Source organism: Giraffa tippelskirchi, chromosome 1 (assembly GCF_054371585.1).
Source record: "Giraffa tippelskirchi isolate mGirTip1 chromosome 1, T2T-mGirTip1v1.2.pri, whole genome shotgun sequence".
Taxonomy (NCBI): domain Eukaryota; kingdom Metazoa; phylum Chordata; class Mammalia; order Artiodactyla; family Giraffidae; genus Giraffa; species Giraffa tippelskirchi.
In genome coordinates, this window is record NC_137275.1 from 87,939,091 (window position 1) to 87,956,801 (window position 17,711).

A 17,711-nucleotide genomic window follows, 5' to 3' on the forward strand; every position below is an offset into this window, starting at 1 on the left:
AATGGAAAAGAAAAAACAGTCCATGAATGTGTGGAAACCTGATTTGAAATCAATCACATTACAAACTATAAAAGAAAAGTCACACCATTTAATAGTTGCTGCTAGAACAATTAGTTGTTTATATATAAAATAAATAAATTAGATTTCTACCTTATGCACAAAAATAGTAGGTTGATTTAAAAAAGAATAGAATATGAAGAATAAAAGTTTACAATTTTTAGCAAAAAGGTGAATATCTTTGTGATTCTGAGGTAGGAAATGACTTCTTTTCTTTAGGAGAGGATTTCTTAAATCAGACACCCAAAGCAAAAAATATACAGGAAAAAATGAATAAATCTGATTACATTCAAACTAAATTTCAGTGTAAGAAAAGACACCATAACAAAGGCCAGAGAAAAGGCATGGACTGGAAGATGACAGGCAACTAATACAACCTACAATGTATTATTATCCAGAAAACATAAATCAATGAAAAAGATGAGCAAAGCAATAGAAAAATGGACAAAGATGCCCAAAGATGTCCAGGAGGCATTTGGGATTAGTACTAGAGAATCTGGGCTGGAAATAGAGATTTGGGCTGTATCAATTTACTTATCATATATGAATTCACAGAACTAGATGAGTTTCTAGGACAGCATGTAAGGCAAGTCGAAATTTGGGCCTAGCTAGGACATAAAGCAAGCAAAGGATTACTAATCCTCACTCTTCCCCTCCCCAACCTGGGGCTGTACAGCATGCGGGATCCTAGTTCCCCAACCAGAGATGGGACCCATGCTCCCTGCAGTGGAAGCAGAGTCTCAGCCACTGGACCACCAGGGAAGTCTGCTCACTCAAATTCTTAATACTAATAACTGCTTTAACCTTATCCACATACTATTTTGTCCGGCTTTTTTTTAATCATAACTTTAAGTCTTTTAAAGATGAGGTCTAAATATAAGAAATAAACACTTATAATAAAACCAGATTTTGGGACGTCCTTGGTGGTCCAGTGGTTAAGACTCTGAGCTTCTGTAGGGGGTGTGGGTCTCATCTCTGGTTGGGGATCCCTCATGCCATGTGACATGGCCACATTAATTAATTTTTAAAAACCCACATTTTGTTGAGTATTACATACTGGGAAAGATTAAGAGCAGGAGGAGAATGGGGTGACAGAGCATGAGATGGTTGGATGGCATCACCAACTCAATGGAGATGAGTTTGAGCAAACTCCAGGAGATAGTGAAGGACAGGAAAGCCTAGTGTGTTGCAGTCCATGGGGTCACAGAGTTGGAGGTGACTTAGCAACTTAACAACAACATCAGAAGGTGGTCAGATAAGCCTGCCACTTCTGTTTGTAACAATTACCTTCAGCTCCTCTACTTTATGTTCTGCCAAGAAGGTAGGGTGGTGGAAATGAAATGTAAATTAAAAAATAAAGCAAAACAGGACTTAAAATTTAAAGCAAAGGGAATGTAAGAAAATGTTCCCTAAAATGCACAGTAAGGGTTTTTTTAATTGGTGGGGTTAGGAACTATCTCCTTTTATACATTATATATATACATAGATGTAATTATTTAATGCATCAGAAATAGCTAATGTATGTCTACACATCTTAAAATTTTAAGACAAAAAAAGAAAAATGCTTCATCCATATAGACTTCTATTCACTGCATTTCTTCGGCTTGGAAATAGCAAAACAGCTATCCACTGCTCAAAGAAGTCAGTCATAAAAGAACTACATAGAGGATAATTTAACTACATAGAAGATAATTTATTTTATATGATGTAAGAATATGTAAAGCAAGAATAGTGGTGGTAGTGGTAAGGGGATGTGATTAGTAGGGACATAGAGAAACTCTATGGTGTGTTTGGTGTATTCTGTATATGTGGATCTGGGTGTTGGTTACATTGAACTGGTCATTTGCCACTTGAGCATTTTATTATATACCTCTTAACTGAGGTATATACATTTTAATCCTTTAAAGAAAAACTTCTTAGAGGCCTTAGGGATCTCACTCAACACAGCTTGCTTTGCTCCTGTCAAGACAACAAAGTCTCTAAATAAGAAACGAATATTTAGTGGCCTTCTCTAAGCTTTTCTTAACCCTAATGGGCCCACTGCCTCAAACCCCCCTGCCTCAACCACCTCCCAAAAGAACAGTCTTAAAGACAAGGACATTGAGACCATCATTTTCAGGATAAACAAGCTCCAGGGTCCTTCTTCCACTAAATCAAAAGTAAGCTCCCAGGAGTAAACTGAAAGAAATCTGAATGTAAACACTAACCTTTCAATCATCACCTTGTATATCATCTTCTATACTACCCTACCTCATGAACATGAATCTGTATCTAAATACCTTGGTATAAATTTCCATTATAATTTTACTTTAACAATTTTGACCAGGGTAAAATGACAGAAAATCGATTTATCTAGATTTCAATTAATTCTCTGACTGATGATTATTTTTTTAGTGAAGGACAATAACAAATATTAAATTTAGACAGCCCAGAGAATGAAAAAAGTTGCTTAAAAAAAATTCCTTCCCTTTTCACTTTAGTATGAAATACCAAGAAAAATTTTTAAAAACTTACATATTAACAATTGGTTGTTACGTTTTAAGTCATACAAGGTGAAATACTGGACCCTGTGCAGTTCATTGTTCCATGTTGTTGGTCAAGCAGGGTTCAGAAAGGAAATGAGGCTGAGTATTAAGATACAAATACACAACATGCAATTGGCAAGTGCATTCCTTCGGATATTTTACTTTAAAAACATGAAACAAAGTCATGTCAAGGAAAGTGCTTCAAGGGACTGAAGCTATCTTCTTTTGCTTTTTATTTTTTCGGGGTTAATAAACCTAAACAAAAATAAAAGATGGCCAAGGATACTTTAGTTTGTAGCAGAAGCCCTACAACATGAAATAAAGCAAACACTAAATCTTCATATTCTTTTACCACTTTCCCAGTTTTAGTTAACCGAAAAAAAAATTGATATGCAGAAAAATTATCTACTGAAAATAGATATCTAAGTAAGGACTCTAATGGGTCTGGTCTGAGTCAAGGCCTCGAAGCAGGATGGCACTAAATAGCCAAGGGGCAAGGCTGTGAGCAGTGCCTAGTTTAGGTAGCTTCTTTCTTCTAAAATAGCCAGATTTGTAGAGGGGAGAGAGTGAGATTAGGCACCGCGGGGGTTCGGGGGAAGGGTGCTCTAAGGAGAATTTGCAATTCTGGGGTCGTGCCTGGGAAGAAGAGGCCGAGACAAGAGGGCCCAAGGTAAAAAGCGACGCCAGGAGAAACTCACTTTTGAAAGGCACCTTCCGGTTACAAAGTACTTTCACGTGCTTTACCTCCTCGGACACAATATCCTTTCTTGGGCCTCCGGACGTGAAAGGTCCACCGTGAAGGCCCTCTTCCCCCTCAAGACTCAGAGGCGGGCCTCGCTGCCCCACGGCCCCCCGTGACCCTTCGGCCTCCGCGGGGCGCGCACGTCACCCGCCCGCTGCCAATCGGCGCCTGGCAGCTCACGTCTCCTCGCGGGGGCCCCCGGGCCCCCAGCCCCGCCCCGGCCTGGTCCGTGCCGAGAGCGCCGGTCGGCCGCTTCCGCTCTCGGCGCAGGCGCAGCAGCTCCGCCGGAGAGCGGCGGGAGTCGGGTGAGGCGCGGACGCCGCTGGCCAGGATGGTGCTGGAGAGCGTGGCCCGCATCGTAAAGGTGCAGCTCCCCGCGTATCTGAAGCGGCTTCCAGTGCCCGAGAGTATTACCGGGTTCGCCCGACTCACAGGTAATCCTGGCCTTCAGCCAGTCCCCATCCTTGCAAGCCTCCCCAGGCGGAGGCTGGGGGCGGGCGTCTAAAAGTCCTCCAGCCGAGGGGCGGGGCGGAGCCTGCCGGGTGGCGCGTGACCTGGGATCCCACTGCAGTATTCTTGCCTGGAGAATCCCGTGGTTTCGCAAGGAGTCGGACAGGACTAAGCACAGCACCACCACTACCACTCTCACTGCGGTCGCGGAGTAGGTGGGCACGCGCCGGCACTGCATCGTCGGAGTGTGTGTGAGGCCACATCTTGGGATTTGGCGGCCCCCTGTGCTTATCCTCGTTTCTGTCTGCAGTGTCTTTGCGTGTTGAGAGACCAGGTTTTTGCAGAGAAGGTGCTGAGTTGGGAACAGGCCCACTTTTTTCATCTCCGTCGCTCCCTGCAATGCTGCTTGTTTATTTTGAAGCAGGAAAAGTCGTCGTTATCTAAGGCTCAAAGGCTCTGTGTATCAGGCCATCCCAACTCTTCGCTGAGTTTGACCCACACAGGGTGGGTGTGACTGTGTGAGAGAGAAACACACATACACATAATATGTATTTGGTGGTTTTATTTACTAACAAAATTAGAAAATTCCAGTTCTGTAGGGGAGAGTCAACCTGTCACGGGGTCATTTGAGGTCATCACCGTAACTACGGGCCTGGAAGCAATTTAGTGTACTCGAGTTAGAGGAAAGATGCTTTTGCTAGTATGACAGACCAAAAATTAGAAAGTGAAATTTACTGATGGCATGTAACATTTGCACTGAAGTTCCCTCCTTTACAAAATAGAACCCACAGCGTGGGATTTCATATCTAAAAGATGAACATTTCCAGAATGCAGCCAAAACTTAGAAGGTTTTATTGGGTTCTGAGCTTTACAGTGCAAGTGAGATATGGGTAAACCACACTCAGGGACTGATTAGGATGATGGCGGGGGAGGGGGGTGAGGAAGCCGGTTATTGATAAAGCAAACATTGAACTCATATGTTCTGACTGATTACCAGAAAATGTAAACATGAATTAAGATAATTTTGAGGTAAATAAGGCTGCTTCTGGAGCAGTTTAGAGATCTATGGTAGCTGACTTAAAATGCAGTATTTGGACGGCTGACAGAAGAAAAATAAGGTGTATTTTGTGTAGACCAGAAGACAACTAGGGCCAAATTAGTGATAGTTATTTGAACATGGATTTTAGTTTCATGTTAAAGGAATTTTTTTTTTTTTTTAAAGAGAATACTTTACTTTAATAGGGTGCTTTGAGAGCTATCCCCTCTCATAGATTTAAAAAAACAAAAGGCAGTCTCTGGTGGTGGATAGGTAAGATGTGGTAAACTAGATGACTGTTCTAAATCTAGAGATTCTTTTAAATAATAATCACAGACAGTTGCTTTGTTGACAAATGGATTGTGAAAATTTAACATTTTTAGGTGTTAAAAGGTTTGACAGAAAGCATGTAATTGAATAGAAAGAGTGGTAACTGAGTAATAAACACTAAAAAAAATCTACACATAAGGAGCAACATAAAAATAACATAAGATGAAAAAGCTTTCAGATCAAGTGTTTGTAAACATCTTAGTCCTCTTTTGATTTTACTAGTTTATTCTTATGGATTACAGCAATCATGTAAAATTTTGACTTTTTCTCCCCTTATTTTTTTACATCACAGTAGGCCTAACCATTCCCCTACAGCTGGAAGTATTGAATGTTTTTAATATATATATTTTATTCATAAAGTTCAGTGGGTAAGTAGCCCTATACCAATTATTTTTTTCCTTTTTTAAATTACACCTTTAAATGTATTCATTAAATGGTAATAACAAGTCAAAAGGATACAATCATTTTGTGACATTTGTTCCCAGTTGCCAACTTACTTTGTTAATAATTTGAGTAAATTAACTGATAGGTTTTTAGCAGTCAAGAAAGAAAAAAAAAAATCCCCTTACTCCCATGCCAACCTGTGCATACCAAGTCAACTGTTTGCCACAGTGGACTGAAGCCTGGCAAGCTTCTCTGTCTATGGGATTCTCCAGGCAAGAGTGGGTTGCGGTTTCCTTCTCCAGAGGATCTTTCCAACCCAGGGATCAAACCCAGGTCTCCTGCAGCTCCTGCATTGCAGGTAGATTCCTTACCCTGAGCCACCAGGGTGAACCCAGTTTAACCTTAATTATGTGTGTTGATTCTGATTGTGGCTGGTTTTATATTAAAGTTTTCCATAAAAAGAGTGTAGTTGAAGGAGACTGGAAGGTATGATATTTGACTTAATGACTAGAAGACTTTCAAACTTTTTTTTTCTCTCTCAAGAAATTCTGTCAACAAATATTGAATTCCTATTAAGGCATTAAGGAAACTCAACCTAAACCTTTTCCCTCTTGAATAATATATAGTAGTTTCTTCTTTGATGCTCTTAAATACTTAATGTGAAGAATGATTCTCAGAAATAATGACAACTCCAATAAATATCTTTATAGTGCATATTTAACCTGTTGCATTACAGTGTGTCTACATTTTAGTTCTCATTGTAATGTCCATTTGTTTAGGAAATGTTACTTTCCAAAAATTAGACAGTCTGCTTTGCACTGGACAATGATAATATAACAGTTGCAGAATCTATTTTGGAGCACTATGGAAGAAAAACTTCAATGACCAATTTCCTCTCTGAGCTGCCTCTCTTGATTAGATTGTAATAGCTAATGACATTTGGATGTCTTGAATGAACTACTTTTAGAATTCATTGTAGACCTTTTTTTTGTTGAAATAAAAACATAGAAGATAACTTTTCAAAATAAATTGTTTAAAATGTCTACCAGATCAAAAATATTTTCATTTCTTCTCTATGATAATTAGAGCAAAAAAAAAAAAAGTTACAGTTCACATTATTGTTGCCGGTTTTTCCTTCCCTATTTAGATCCAGTGGTGTTTTAAAGCAGTTGACTCTCTCATGATGACTCTGCATTCTTAGTAAACACTTGAAGATCCTTAATTACTGTATAGTATTTATAGACAGCCCTTACCAGTCAAAAACAACTTTGTCAAAAACCTGTCTTTGTTTAGGTTACATTGTTAAGAGTGAGGCTTTTAAGGTAAATTAGTATAATTCCCCCTTTGAAAGTATATTGTATTCAAATATACTAACCTTTAAAAAAGCTTTCCCTAAAAAAAATAAATAAATAAATAAAAAAGCTTTCCCTGTCATACAACCTTTTAAAATAGAATAATGAATAACAAAAAGCTTCCCATTCAAAAGTCAGAAAAGTTAACTTCTAGATTTAAAAGCTTGTTGTGAAACTTTGAATATAGTAGTTCTCCCCCACTTAAAAAGCTAGTTTCTTTGAAATGTAAAGCAGTGAATCCTTAGACCGTAGTATTTTCCCAGAGTAACACAAACATGTCAGAGCTGACACTTTCAAGAGGATTAGTTCTAGAAAGGACCAGTTTTGAGCCAAGAATTAAAGAAGTGGAACAGAATTGAAAACATATATCCACAGAAAGACTTATACAAGCATGTCTGTAGCAGCCTTATTCATAATCCAAGTTGGAAGCAGCCCAGGTACCCACCATCAGGAGAGTGGATAAACAAATTATGGTATATTCATGGAATGGAGTACTGATTAGTAATAAAAAAGAATGATTTACTGATCTACTGCACGAATCTCAAAAATTTTATAAAAAGCCTTTGTCTATAGGAATCAGTGGTGGGAAGGGGGCTGTGTGCTGTGCTTAGTCGCTCAGTTGTGTCTGACCCTTTGTGACCCCATGGACTATAGCCTGCCAGGCTCCTCTATCCATGGGGATTCTTCAGGCAAGAATACTGGAGTGGGTGGCCATTTCCTCCTCCAGGGGATCTTCCCAACCCAGGGATCGGACCCAGGTCTCCCACATTGTGGATGAATTCTTTACTGTCTGAGCCACCAGGGAAGCCCAGAAAAACTTGAGTAGAGTGGGTAGCCTATCCCTTCTCCAGGGGAACTTCCCAACCCAGAAATGGAACTGGAGTCTCCTGCCGTGGAGGCAGAGTCTTTACCAGCTGAGTTACCCCAGAAGCCCAAACCCACTCCAGTATTCTTGCCTGGAGAATCCCGTGGACAGAGAAGCCTGGCAAGCTACAGTCCATAAGGTCCGAAAGAGTTGGACATGACTGAAGCAACTAATTGGGGTCAAATGCTTATGTCTCCTGCATTGACAGGTGAGTTCTTTACCACTGGCGCCACTTGGGAAGCCCCTCAGTGGAGGCTACAACGGTGTCTTTAGTTGTCACAGCTCAGAGCTAAACACCTGAGATCTGTTTGTTTTATTGTATGTAAATTTACCTCATTTTTTTTTTAAAGAAATGGAACAAAAGATGAATTTTCTTAATAGGAAAGTGTAATAAACAATTAAGTTCAAGCTAAAGAGTTACATTTATTAACATGTAAATAATAAAGTTTATTTTTAAAAGATTAAAGAATTTTATTTCAGAAAACTTATTTTTGAGGATTTGGGAAAATATTTACATAGTTACTGTAAGTTGTAAAAGTTTTTTCCCTTCTTCTGAGGTAGACCAACTAAATTTAAAAGTCAGTGTAATTAAAAAGCTTTTATGGAGAACAATTTTGATGTCATTTAAAACATTTTCTTCCATGTAACCACTCTGCAATTTAGAATTCTTCGTGTCATCAAGTATTTGTTGAGCACTATGGGACAGGCAATGTTCTAGATATTGGGACACTGTTCTATTTATAGCAGTGAGTGGAAAAAAGATTTTTTAATTGATTATTAATTTCATTTTATTGGCCCTTTGGTCCTAAATAGTCTTTAAGTGGTAATAGTAAAGCCATCCATTAAAAATATTTTGTTTTCATCTTTCTATAGTTCAGAAGTGAAGTCATTTCTATGTTTTACCCATATTGATACATTGGAAAATATTTATGAAATTATCAGCAGTCAAGTTACCAGTGTTATTTTTATGGGATCATTATATGCAACCTTTTGAAAAGGAAGAAAACACAGCAAAATAGAAATACAACAGTGTTACCAACTCTTGACTGGTGGGATTACAAGTTATTTTATTTTTTATACTTTTTAAAATTTTCAGATTTTATAAATTAAATGCTATTTCTGATAATCCTTAAGCAATTTTAGAATGTACTGTACAAAATACACATTAAACCTAACAATTAGTAGGTAGTAGATTTCCCTTTACAGTAACTAATATATCTGCCGTAGCTCAATCTATATCCAACAGGTTCATAAGAAATAGCCAATCTTAAATTTTTACAAAGTTTCCTGTTTATTCTGTATTTCATATTTACCAAAAATCAGCTCTAACAAATATAGTGTAAATGATTGAATTGAGCTTTATAGGGTGTATTATTTTCCTTTATAATCTTTCCTGTACTTAAATTGAAGTTTGTTTTCTTTAAAAGTAAATTTTCCCACGTAAGACTGTTGCATGAATTATTTTGTTGTAGGAAATAATAGTACTTTTCATCACTGTATTACTACAATGTTTTATCAAGGAATTAAGTGTTGAAAGAGCAACCATTTTCTGAAGTAAATTTTACAACAGCATTCTATTTATTCCCTGAGATTTGTAGGTTAAGATAGGGAATGTTAAACTTAAGAATCTAAGTTAAGGTTATCATCTTTACATGTTCATTCTCTTAACTTTTGACTTTGATTTACTCAACCTCTTGAGACTTTTAAATTTTGTAGTGTACATAATAATACTTAATGTTATACTGCATTCAAAAACATTTATTGAATAAGTGCTGGTTTAAGATACTATACTGGATGTTGGAGCCAATAACAATCTAAGACGTTTATTGCCTGATCTGGAAGATAAGTGTAAATAAATAATTACAGTACAATGTAAGTGAGAAAGGGACTGACATTTACACTCTAAATGTCATTCATTCATTCATTAAGTTAAGTCACTTAAATTCATTCATTCGTTAAGTCACTCATAAAACATTTATGAGGTTCTACTTTGTGCCAGGAAGTGGAGCTCCTTCTCCTATAGGATTATGGAAGAATCAACGTTGTAAACAGAGAACAGTAATATGATAAAAGAAACTGAGGAAAAGGGGCTTGAAAGCAAAGGAAAGAACGATTAATTTGCTTTGTGAAATTGAGAAAGACTTCTGGAGGAGGCAGTATTTGACCCTGGTTTTAAAGGGTCCACATAAATGAGTCAGGTAGACCACAAGTAGAAAGGCCCAGCAGACAGAAGGAATTCCCTGTGCAAAGGACACAGGAAACCTGCCACTTGGTAATCAGTAGCTTTGGCTGGCTCTAAGTACAAGAGGGATGGGATATTTGTGGGTGTTGAAACTGTCAAAGTAGCCTTCCCACGTCATAGACATGGTACTTTGTGGACACTGTTGGTCTACAGCAGCAAAAGCCTTTTTGTGATGATAGAAATGTTTTCTGTGCTGTCAAACATAGTAGCCACTAGCCACACATAATAGCTCTTGAGCTATTAAAATGTGACTAATGCTGGGTAGGATTGGGGGCAGGAGGAGAAGGGGACGACAGAGGATGAGATGGTTGGATGGCATCACCAACTCGATGGACATGGGTTTGGGTAGACTCCGGGAGTTGGTGATGGACAGAGAGGCCTGGCGTGCTGCAATTCATGGGGTCGCAAAGAGTCGGACACGACTGAGCGACTGAACTGAACTGAGTGTGTCTTAGAAACTAAATTTTGAATTCTACTTAACTTTATTTAAATAGCCACATGTATTAATCATGTTTTTTATGTTCTATATTTTATGATAATTGGACATCTTGGGGACCTTGCTGGCCAGGGAGGTTTGCCCCCTCCCTGGACTAGCTGATGCCAAGAGATAGTAAATTACTTGCTTGTGAGCATATTTTTCATATGCAAACCAACCAATCCAAAGCCTACACCCCAAACACCTTTATCTCTCACTTACCAAGCAGTATTTACCTTGCCCTAAATCACCCAAGGCCAGATACGAGACAATTAGGGACCACCTCTATAGCCCAAAGCCCACTGAAATTATTCAGACTAGCCAATACTAAACTGTTTACTGTGCCTTACCTTGCCTTTTCTGTAGAAACCACAATAAAGGCTTGTGCCCTTTCCTCTCACCTTGCTCCTGACCAAGCTCATACTTACCTATATGGTCATGGGTGGCCTGTTGTGCTCCCTCCTCTTGTCAATTGTAAGTAAACTTTTCTTTCTCCATGTCTGTCATCTTACCATATCTGATTATAACAAAATCCTGGGTCCAAACAAAACTGTGGCTAGTGGTTACTGTCTTGGACAGCAAAGATCTATAGATAGACCCTTCACCCCAAGAAACAGTTGTCATTTTCAGAATGTTAATTCATTCAGAGCATTTCTGTGGGGTTTCTCCACTTCTGTTAAGAGACTAGAACAGATCAGCCTGACTGGCAAGATCTTACCCTTACAGAATTTCATTCTGGTGACTGAAAGATTATATCCCCAAAGATTTCTGCCACGTAGTATTGTCAGGTTGAGTCGGCAAAATGTTTTTTCAGAGGAGCGGCTTCCAATCTTCATCATCTTAATAAAAACTACCGTTCACTGTTTATCTTCTCTGTGCTAGGCATTCTTGTAGGTGCTGCACATATGTAAATAGGTTGTTTCATCTAGAGCTCATAAAAAACCTTTGGCACAGTGTTATATCAAAAATAGCTTTGTTTTGAAAGAGTAAATATTAAGCCAGCCTTTTAATAGTTGAATGATAAGAACAGTTATCTCTGGAGAATAGTTTTACTGAGAGAAGAACAGATAAAATTTTGGCTCTGTTGAATTTCATTTATAGTGACTGAGAACAGGCTTTGTACTTACTGTCCTGGGCTAAACCTGCTTAAGCTCCAGTATAGCCACATGAAAAATGGGAATAATAATGGTACCTACTAAATTCAGTTATTTAACACAATGTTAACTGAGGTATTACAGTTGCACTTGTATCATAATCTGTTCATTTATTATTAACGTTTATTAGCATGCCTTAGCATATGACCTTCAATTTTTCTTTTTCCCCATTAAGTTATAGTGGTTATTAGCAAGGTGTCAGGTTAGCACTCAGTGAATGATGACAAGTGATAACTCTTAAGATCAGAAGGGATTCCCTATGGAACCCAGCAGAGCCAGTGTACTAGCCAACATTTGATAAATGCATGCTGAAATATAAATATTTATTTTGGCTCCTTGGTGTCTTTCTCTCTGCAGACATAGGGAACATTTTATTTATGTCACTTATATTCCCTATCCCCCAAAACAGTGCTGAGTACTACACAAGGCTTTAATGAATACTTATGAAGTAAGATGTATCTAATAATGAGATTATTTAGTATGTGAAAATTTCACCTAGCTCTTTAAAATAGCTTTTACACAACACAACATTTAGGCTTTTCTATAGGAATCACACTACGCCTTACCAAAAATGTAAATTAAAGCATTGAAGACATATTCTGTCTGAAATTATAAATCAACAGTAAATAGTTGACAGGAAATTCTGTTGTATGATTTTAGACATGGTGGAAATGTTTTCTAAACATATAAAATTGAGTTTTATTTATAATTGTGGTGATCGTAATTCCTGAAATAAAACTAAACACAAATATACTTAGGATAATGAGATAGGATATTGGATAGAGGATTTATTTCTGAAAACTTTGTTTTCCAGTTTCAAAAGTCTCAAGGCAGCCCACCAATAAAGTGGTTCTAGGTATCAGTTCCTTGATATTTATTCACAGTTTTACAGATAAGTTAAGAAATTAAAGTGAGAAGTAAAGAATAAGCTGAAGGGTGAGACATGCTATTTAAGTTCTTTAAAAAAAATTTTTTTTAATTTCTTTATTTACAGTAGGTCCTTGTTGGTCATCTGTTTTAAACATAGCAGTCTGTATATGTCAGCCCCAAACTCCCAGTCCATCCCTATTTGAGTCCTTTTTCAGACTCTTAACAAATCTGTATGTTTAGTTTCAGAATGGCTTCGGTTATTGCCTTTCCTTGGCGTACTTGCACTACTTGGCTACCTTGCGGTTCGTCCATTCCTTCCGAAGAAAAAGCAACAGAAGGATAGCTTGATTAATCTTAAAATACAAAAGGAAAATCCCAAAGTGGTGAATGAAATAAACATCGAAGATTTGTGCCTTACTAAAGCAGCTTACTGTAGGTGTTGGCGTTCTAAGACGGTAAGATGTCCGTTTACACATACTCTAAAATTTTGTGCAGTTAACATGGTTTTGCTTCTTAAATCCCCAGTTTTGAGGTTCTGTGAGAGGAGAGACTTTTCCATAGTATTCAGCACTGAAAGTCTGTTCTAAATTAAAGTTTGCCTCTTCTGATCGATATACTTCCTACCTTAGAAAAGTTAGAGCAGCACAGAAACTTAATTGAGCAAGTTACTTAATCTCTTGTCAGTTTTTTTAAATCTGATAATATCACAAGTTTTTGAGGATTTAGTGAGATGATGTATGTATAGTAAACTGCCTTCTATATAGTATGAGCTAGTGAATGGCAGCTATAATCATGGATGATTTTGAATATGAAAATTAAAAAGGAATTTGGTAGATGCAACTAGATTATCATATGATGTGAATTAAGTCAGACAGAAAAATACCATTTAATACCATATGTGGAATCTAAAATAAGACACAGATGAACCTACCTGTGAAACAGAAACAGAATCAAGGCAGAGAACAGACTGGTGATTGCCGAGGGAAGGTGGGGGTTGGGAGAGGGTGGAGTGGGAGGTTGGGGTTAGCAGATATAAGCTTTTATATAGAGAATGGATAAACAACAAGGTCCTACTGTACAGCACAAAAACTATTCAATATCCTATGATAAACCATAATGGGAAAGAATATTTTTTAAAAAAGAATGTATATATGTGTATAACTGAATCACTTTGCTATGCAGCAGTGTTTAAGGCAATTTGTAAATCAATTCTATTTCAATTAAGAACAAATAAATAGAGAAGCAGAAGGAATTTGGAATGATACTTTGTAAGTAGTTAGTGAGATCTATTTTCTTCTTCTACTTTGGTCATAGGCTATTTGAGACTTTAAGTACAGTATAATGTTCATCATAGCATCATTTATAATAACAAAATCTGAGGAACAATCTAGATATCTGATAATAGAAGAATGATTAAAGTATGGTATAATACAAGAGTGCACATAGTAATTAGAGGAAAAAAGATACCAAATTGTTAATTATTACTTATAAGTTTTTAAAAATATATTTAAAAATGTTTTTTAAAGTATTATAGTGTGCATGAGTTTTATAGTGAGAAAACATGAAAGAATCTAATTTGAATTTAAATTACCTCCTTTAAAAATTTAAAATAATTGAAAAAGTAAGCTAAGAGTTAGAGCTTTATAAAAAATAGGAGCTTATTTTGATCCCCTTTTAAGACTATCATATTGACTTGTATGGAGTCATCCAAAGCTTTTAAAATCTGCCAAATAATGAAATATTTAAATGTTAGGTTTGCCATAGTATTGGAAGGTAGTTAGCTATAGAATATATCTGTTGCTCAGAAAAGCTATCTAATGTGTTTTTTTCTCCCAAAATAATGGACTTTCTTTATAAGAGTATGTCAAGAAGATTTCTACTTACTGACTCATTTAAAAAATAACATTTGCAATTTTTTCCTTTCTAGTTTCCTGCCTGTGATGGTTCACATAATAAACACAACGAATTGACAGGAGATAATGTGGGTCCACTAATACTGAAGAAGAAAGAAGTATAATAGTAATGAATTAGGATGGAATTCAATTCTGTGCTGTAAAAAGTTATAACAATATTTTTTCATTCTTTGTTTATAGAAGATCTTTCAAATGGTGGTCTTAATTATTGCTACTGGTTGAATAATTATTTCTGCCAATTTATTTTCTTTTCACACTACTGTTTATATTTGATACTTTGTATATTCAGGCAGTCTTTATATAGAAATTAAATGACAGTTCTTTCATTCTGACTTCAAAGAATTAATGTATCTTCCTACAAAAAAAAATCAACATTTTCAATTTTAATTAATTGAGAAAGTTTTGGCAATGAGTGCAAAGCTGTTTGAACATCAATATTTTCAACAGAATCTATCCTTTAAAAATATCTCCCTCCACTATTAAATATATATATTTTTAGTACCCTTCTGTTTTGATCATTTGCAGTGATTTTTTTTTTCCCCCTTCCTTATTTCATTCTTTTTAGGTCAGTAAGAAAAATATTGCTGTCAGAATTGCTTGAGTTTTCAAAGAGAAAAACTCTTTGCTTTTTAAATATTGTTCTCTATAAATGTGAATATTAGAATTTTAGAAAAAACAGGAACTGGGTATAAAAAGTTTCAACAAGGAACAATTATTTACATTATAAAAGACTTGTTTATAAAAGGTTTGTTTGTGTCTCTTTACATGTGTTGTGTGTGTGTATCTCAGAGCCTTCTGACTCCATGACAAAGTGGGGTAGGATGGCAAGAATACTTAGAGCTAAAGTCATGAGCTGCTGCAATTTGAAGGTCAATTAAAAATAATTAAAAATAAAGTAAATCTGGTATGGCTGGGTCCCTTTGCTGTTCACCTGAAACTATCACAACATTGTTTGTTAATTGGCTGAACCCCAATATGAAATAAATAGTTTAAAAAAATCTGAATTTATATTAATATGATAATAGTTCAGTGTTCAAAATTGTATCTGTATAAACATTTTTCTCTTTATTAAAATGTAAACCAGTAAAACAAAATACAAAAGGTTTGCAAAATAAACTTATTGGAGAATCTTTAAAACTTTGGTACTTTTTTAGCCTGAGTCAATTTAATTTCATACTACAATTCTTATATTAATAGCTATCAGTCAGTTCACTGTGCTTTATATATGGAGAGGCAGACATACTTAATTCTTCCAATAATCATCAAAGTTAATAGTTTCTGTGCACTTATGTAACAGACACTGCACTAAGCATGGTGCCTGGATTTTTATGAATAGTTTATCGCATGTAATATCAAAGGTTCTATCGATTTAGGTGATCTTGAGTTTCTCGTGAACAACAGCAGGAATTTTTAAGTTAGGGTTAGAAATGTAGGTATGGTTTTGAGAAGTTTTACAAAGTGTATGTACAAAATTGTTGCTCTTTCTTCCGTGAATAGGAAGAAATACAACATTGCTCTCACTTTTGGTATTTTTTTCCGTAAGACCTTTTCTTCAACACCCTTCTGAGGCTTTATCTGTCAGATTAACCAGTTCTTTTTCCACAGTTGATCACAAGACTTGGGGAAAATGCTCCTCACCGAGACTTTGCATAGCCTGGTCCATAATGCTTTTCTTGAAAAGCGTTCACTGCAGATCAGAGCAACATGGTTTTGTACATGTTCCAGTAGCTGCCATTCTTAGATCTTACAAGAGAAGGTCAAATTTTCTCCAAATGTGGTGACTAGAATGAAACTACCAATGTTAAAACTGTTAGGTAGGAACATTTAACAAAAATTGAAAACTTTTTTCATCTCATAAAAGGTAATTCGAATACTCCAAAAGTAAGGTTACACTCTCGAATAAGATTTTTTTCCTCCCCACATTTTCAGTTGTTAAAATTTGTTAAAGAAAGAAATGGTCATTTCTTTTCTAGGCCATTTGTTTCTTTAACCAATTTTAACAATTGAAAATGTGGAGAGGAAAAAAAAAAAAACAAGGTAATACTCTTGAGTATGATTTTTTTCTCCCTATGTTTGCACCCAAGTATTTTCCCACATGTGCAGCTTCTTCAGAAGCCCCGGGCTGGTAGCAAGCTGTTATTTTAATTACTTCTTTACATAAGCAGTGTTACCAGTTGCTATCACTTCCTCTTGTAAGTTCACAGAATTCCATCATGTCTGTCTTAAAAAATTGACATCTAATTGAAATCTAATTGCATGTAAATTGATACAACAGAGGATACCTTAGCTCTTGAAATACATATCTTGGGTTCCTAGAACATTCTAGAAACAGCCATATTGTTACTGTCACATTATAATCATTTTGAGGACTGCTGCTCCTCACCCAAGGAACTAGTTAGTCAGTACCTTACTCAGACGTGAGCACCACCATTACATAAATAAGTATCCAAAACTGTTGAGCAGGACTTGAGGTATTAGTGATTCATTCTTATGGGTAATTAAGCAAGTTACATTATGGAAAGCACATTACAATTCAGTTTTGAGTTCAATGTTTCATATGATGATTCATTAAATTGCTTTTGTATTTTGTAACCTAATTTGTTAATAAGTTTATGGCAAGCTAATTAAGCCAGCTGCTGATCTATATAGTTCTGTCTTCCTTACTGTAATCCTACAGTCTTGCATTAGAAACGTGCTATTAGACTCTTCCTTACAAAGAGAGTTTTAAATTTTTTTAAACAGGGTTCTTAAATTATGATAGATATTTTATTTACTACTTACCAGAAACATCTAACTGCCTTTACTTGTTTAGAATTCAGTTGTGGAGCATCACCAATCCTGAGAAGACCAGGAGAGCTCTTACTAAGGCTTATAGACTTTGTATAGAAGTGCTCGCATATCCCCATCTTCAGCGTCTGCTTGTTCTTGTGCTGTCCTAAGTCACTCAGTCATGTCTGACTCTTTACAGCTCCATGGACTGTAGCCCACCAGGCTCCTCTGTCCATGGGATTCTCCTGGCAAGAATACTGGAGTGGGTTGCCATGCCTTCCTCCAGGGGGTCTTCTGGATCCAGGGATCAAACTCACATTTCCTGCGCTGGCAGGCAGGTTCTTTACCGCTAGCGCCACCTGGGAAGCCCGGCTTATTATTACTTCACCCCTAATTCTAACGAATTTGTTTATCTGATTTCTGCTCCTGAACAAATCACAAGTATCGACAGGGTCCTTCTAGAGTCAGGTAAATAATAAAATGTGACAGCTGACAGCAGGGGAGGGAACTAAAAAATAAATTTAATGTGAACAATAAACATCTAGGA

At 36.6% G+C, this 17,711-nt stretch overlaps 2 protein-coding genes across 10 annotated transcripts in view; one reads left to right on the plus strand and one right to left on the minus strand.

Annotated features, from left to right (window-relative positions):
- Positions 1–3,405, minus strand: part of UBE2D3 (ubiquitin conjugating enzyme E2 D3) — a 68,654-nt gene extending 65,249 nt beyond the window's left edge. For all 9 annotated transcript variants that reach the window (XM_081483749.1, XM_081483727.1, XM_081483952.1 and 6 more), the window contains exon 1: positions 3,281–3,405. The gene's annotated coding sequence lies outside the window, so the exon portion shown is untranslated. The remainder of the gene's footprint in view (positions 1–3,280) is intronic.
- Positions 3,406–3,587: 182 nt separating this feature from the next.
- On the plus strand, positions 3,588–15,532 carry CISD2 (CDGSH iron sulfur domain 2). The gene is made up of 3 exons (XM_081483979.1): positions 3,588–3,758; positions 12,723–12,937; positions 14,410–15,532. The coding sequence occupies exons 1-3, from the start codon at positions 3,656–3,658 to the stop codon at positions 14,497–14,499; spliced, it is 408 nt and encodes a 135-aa protein (XP_081340105.1). The 5' UTR covers positions 3,588–3,655; the 3' UTR covers positions 14,500–15,532.
- The last annotated feature ends 2,179 nt before the right edge of the window (positions 15,533–17,711 follow it).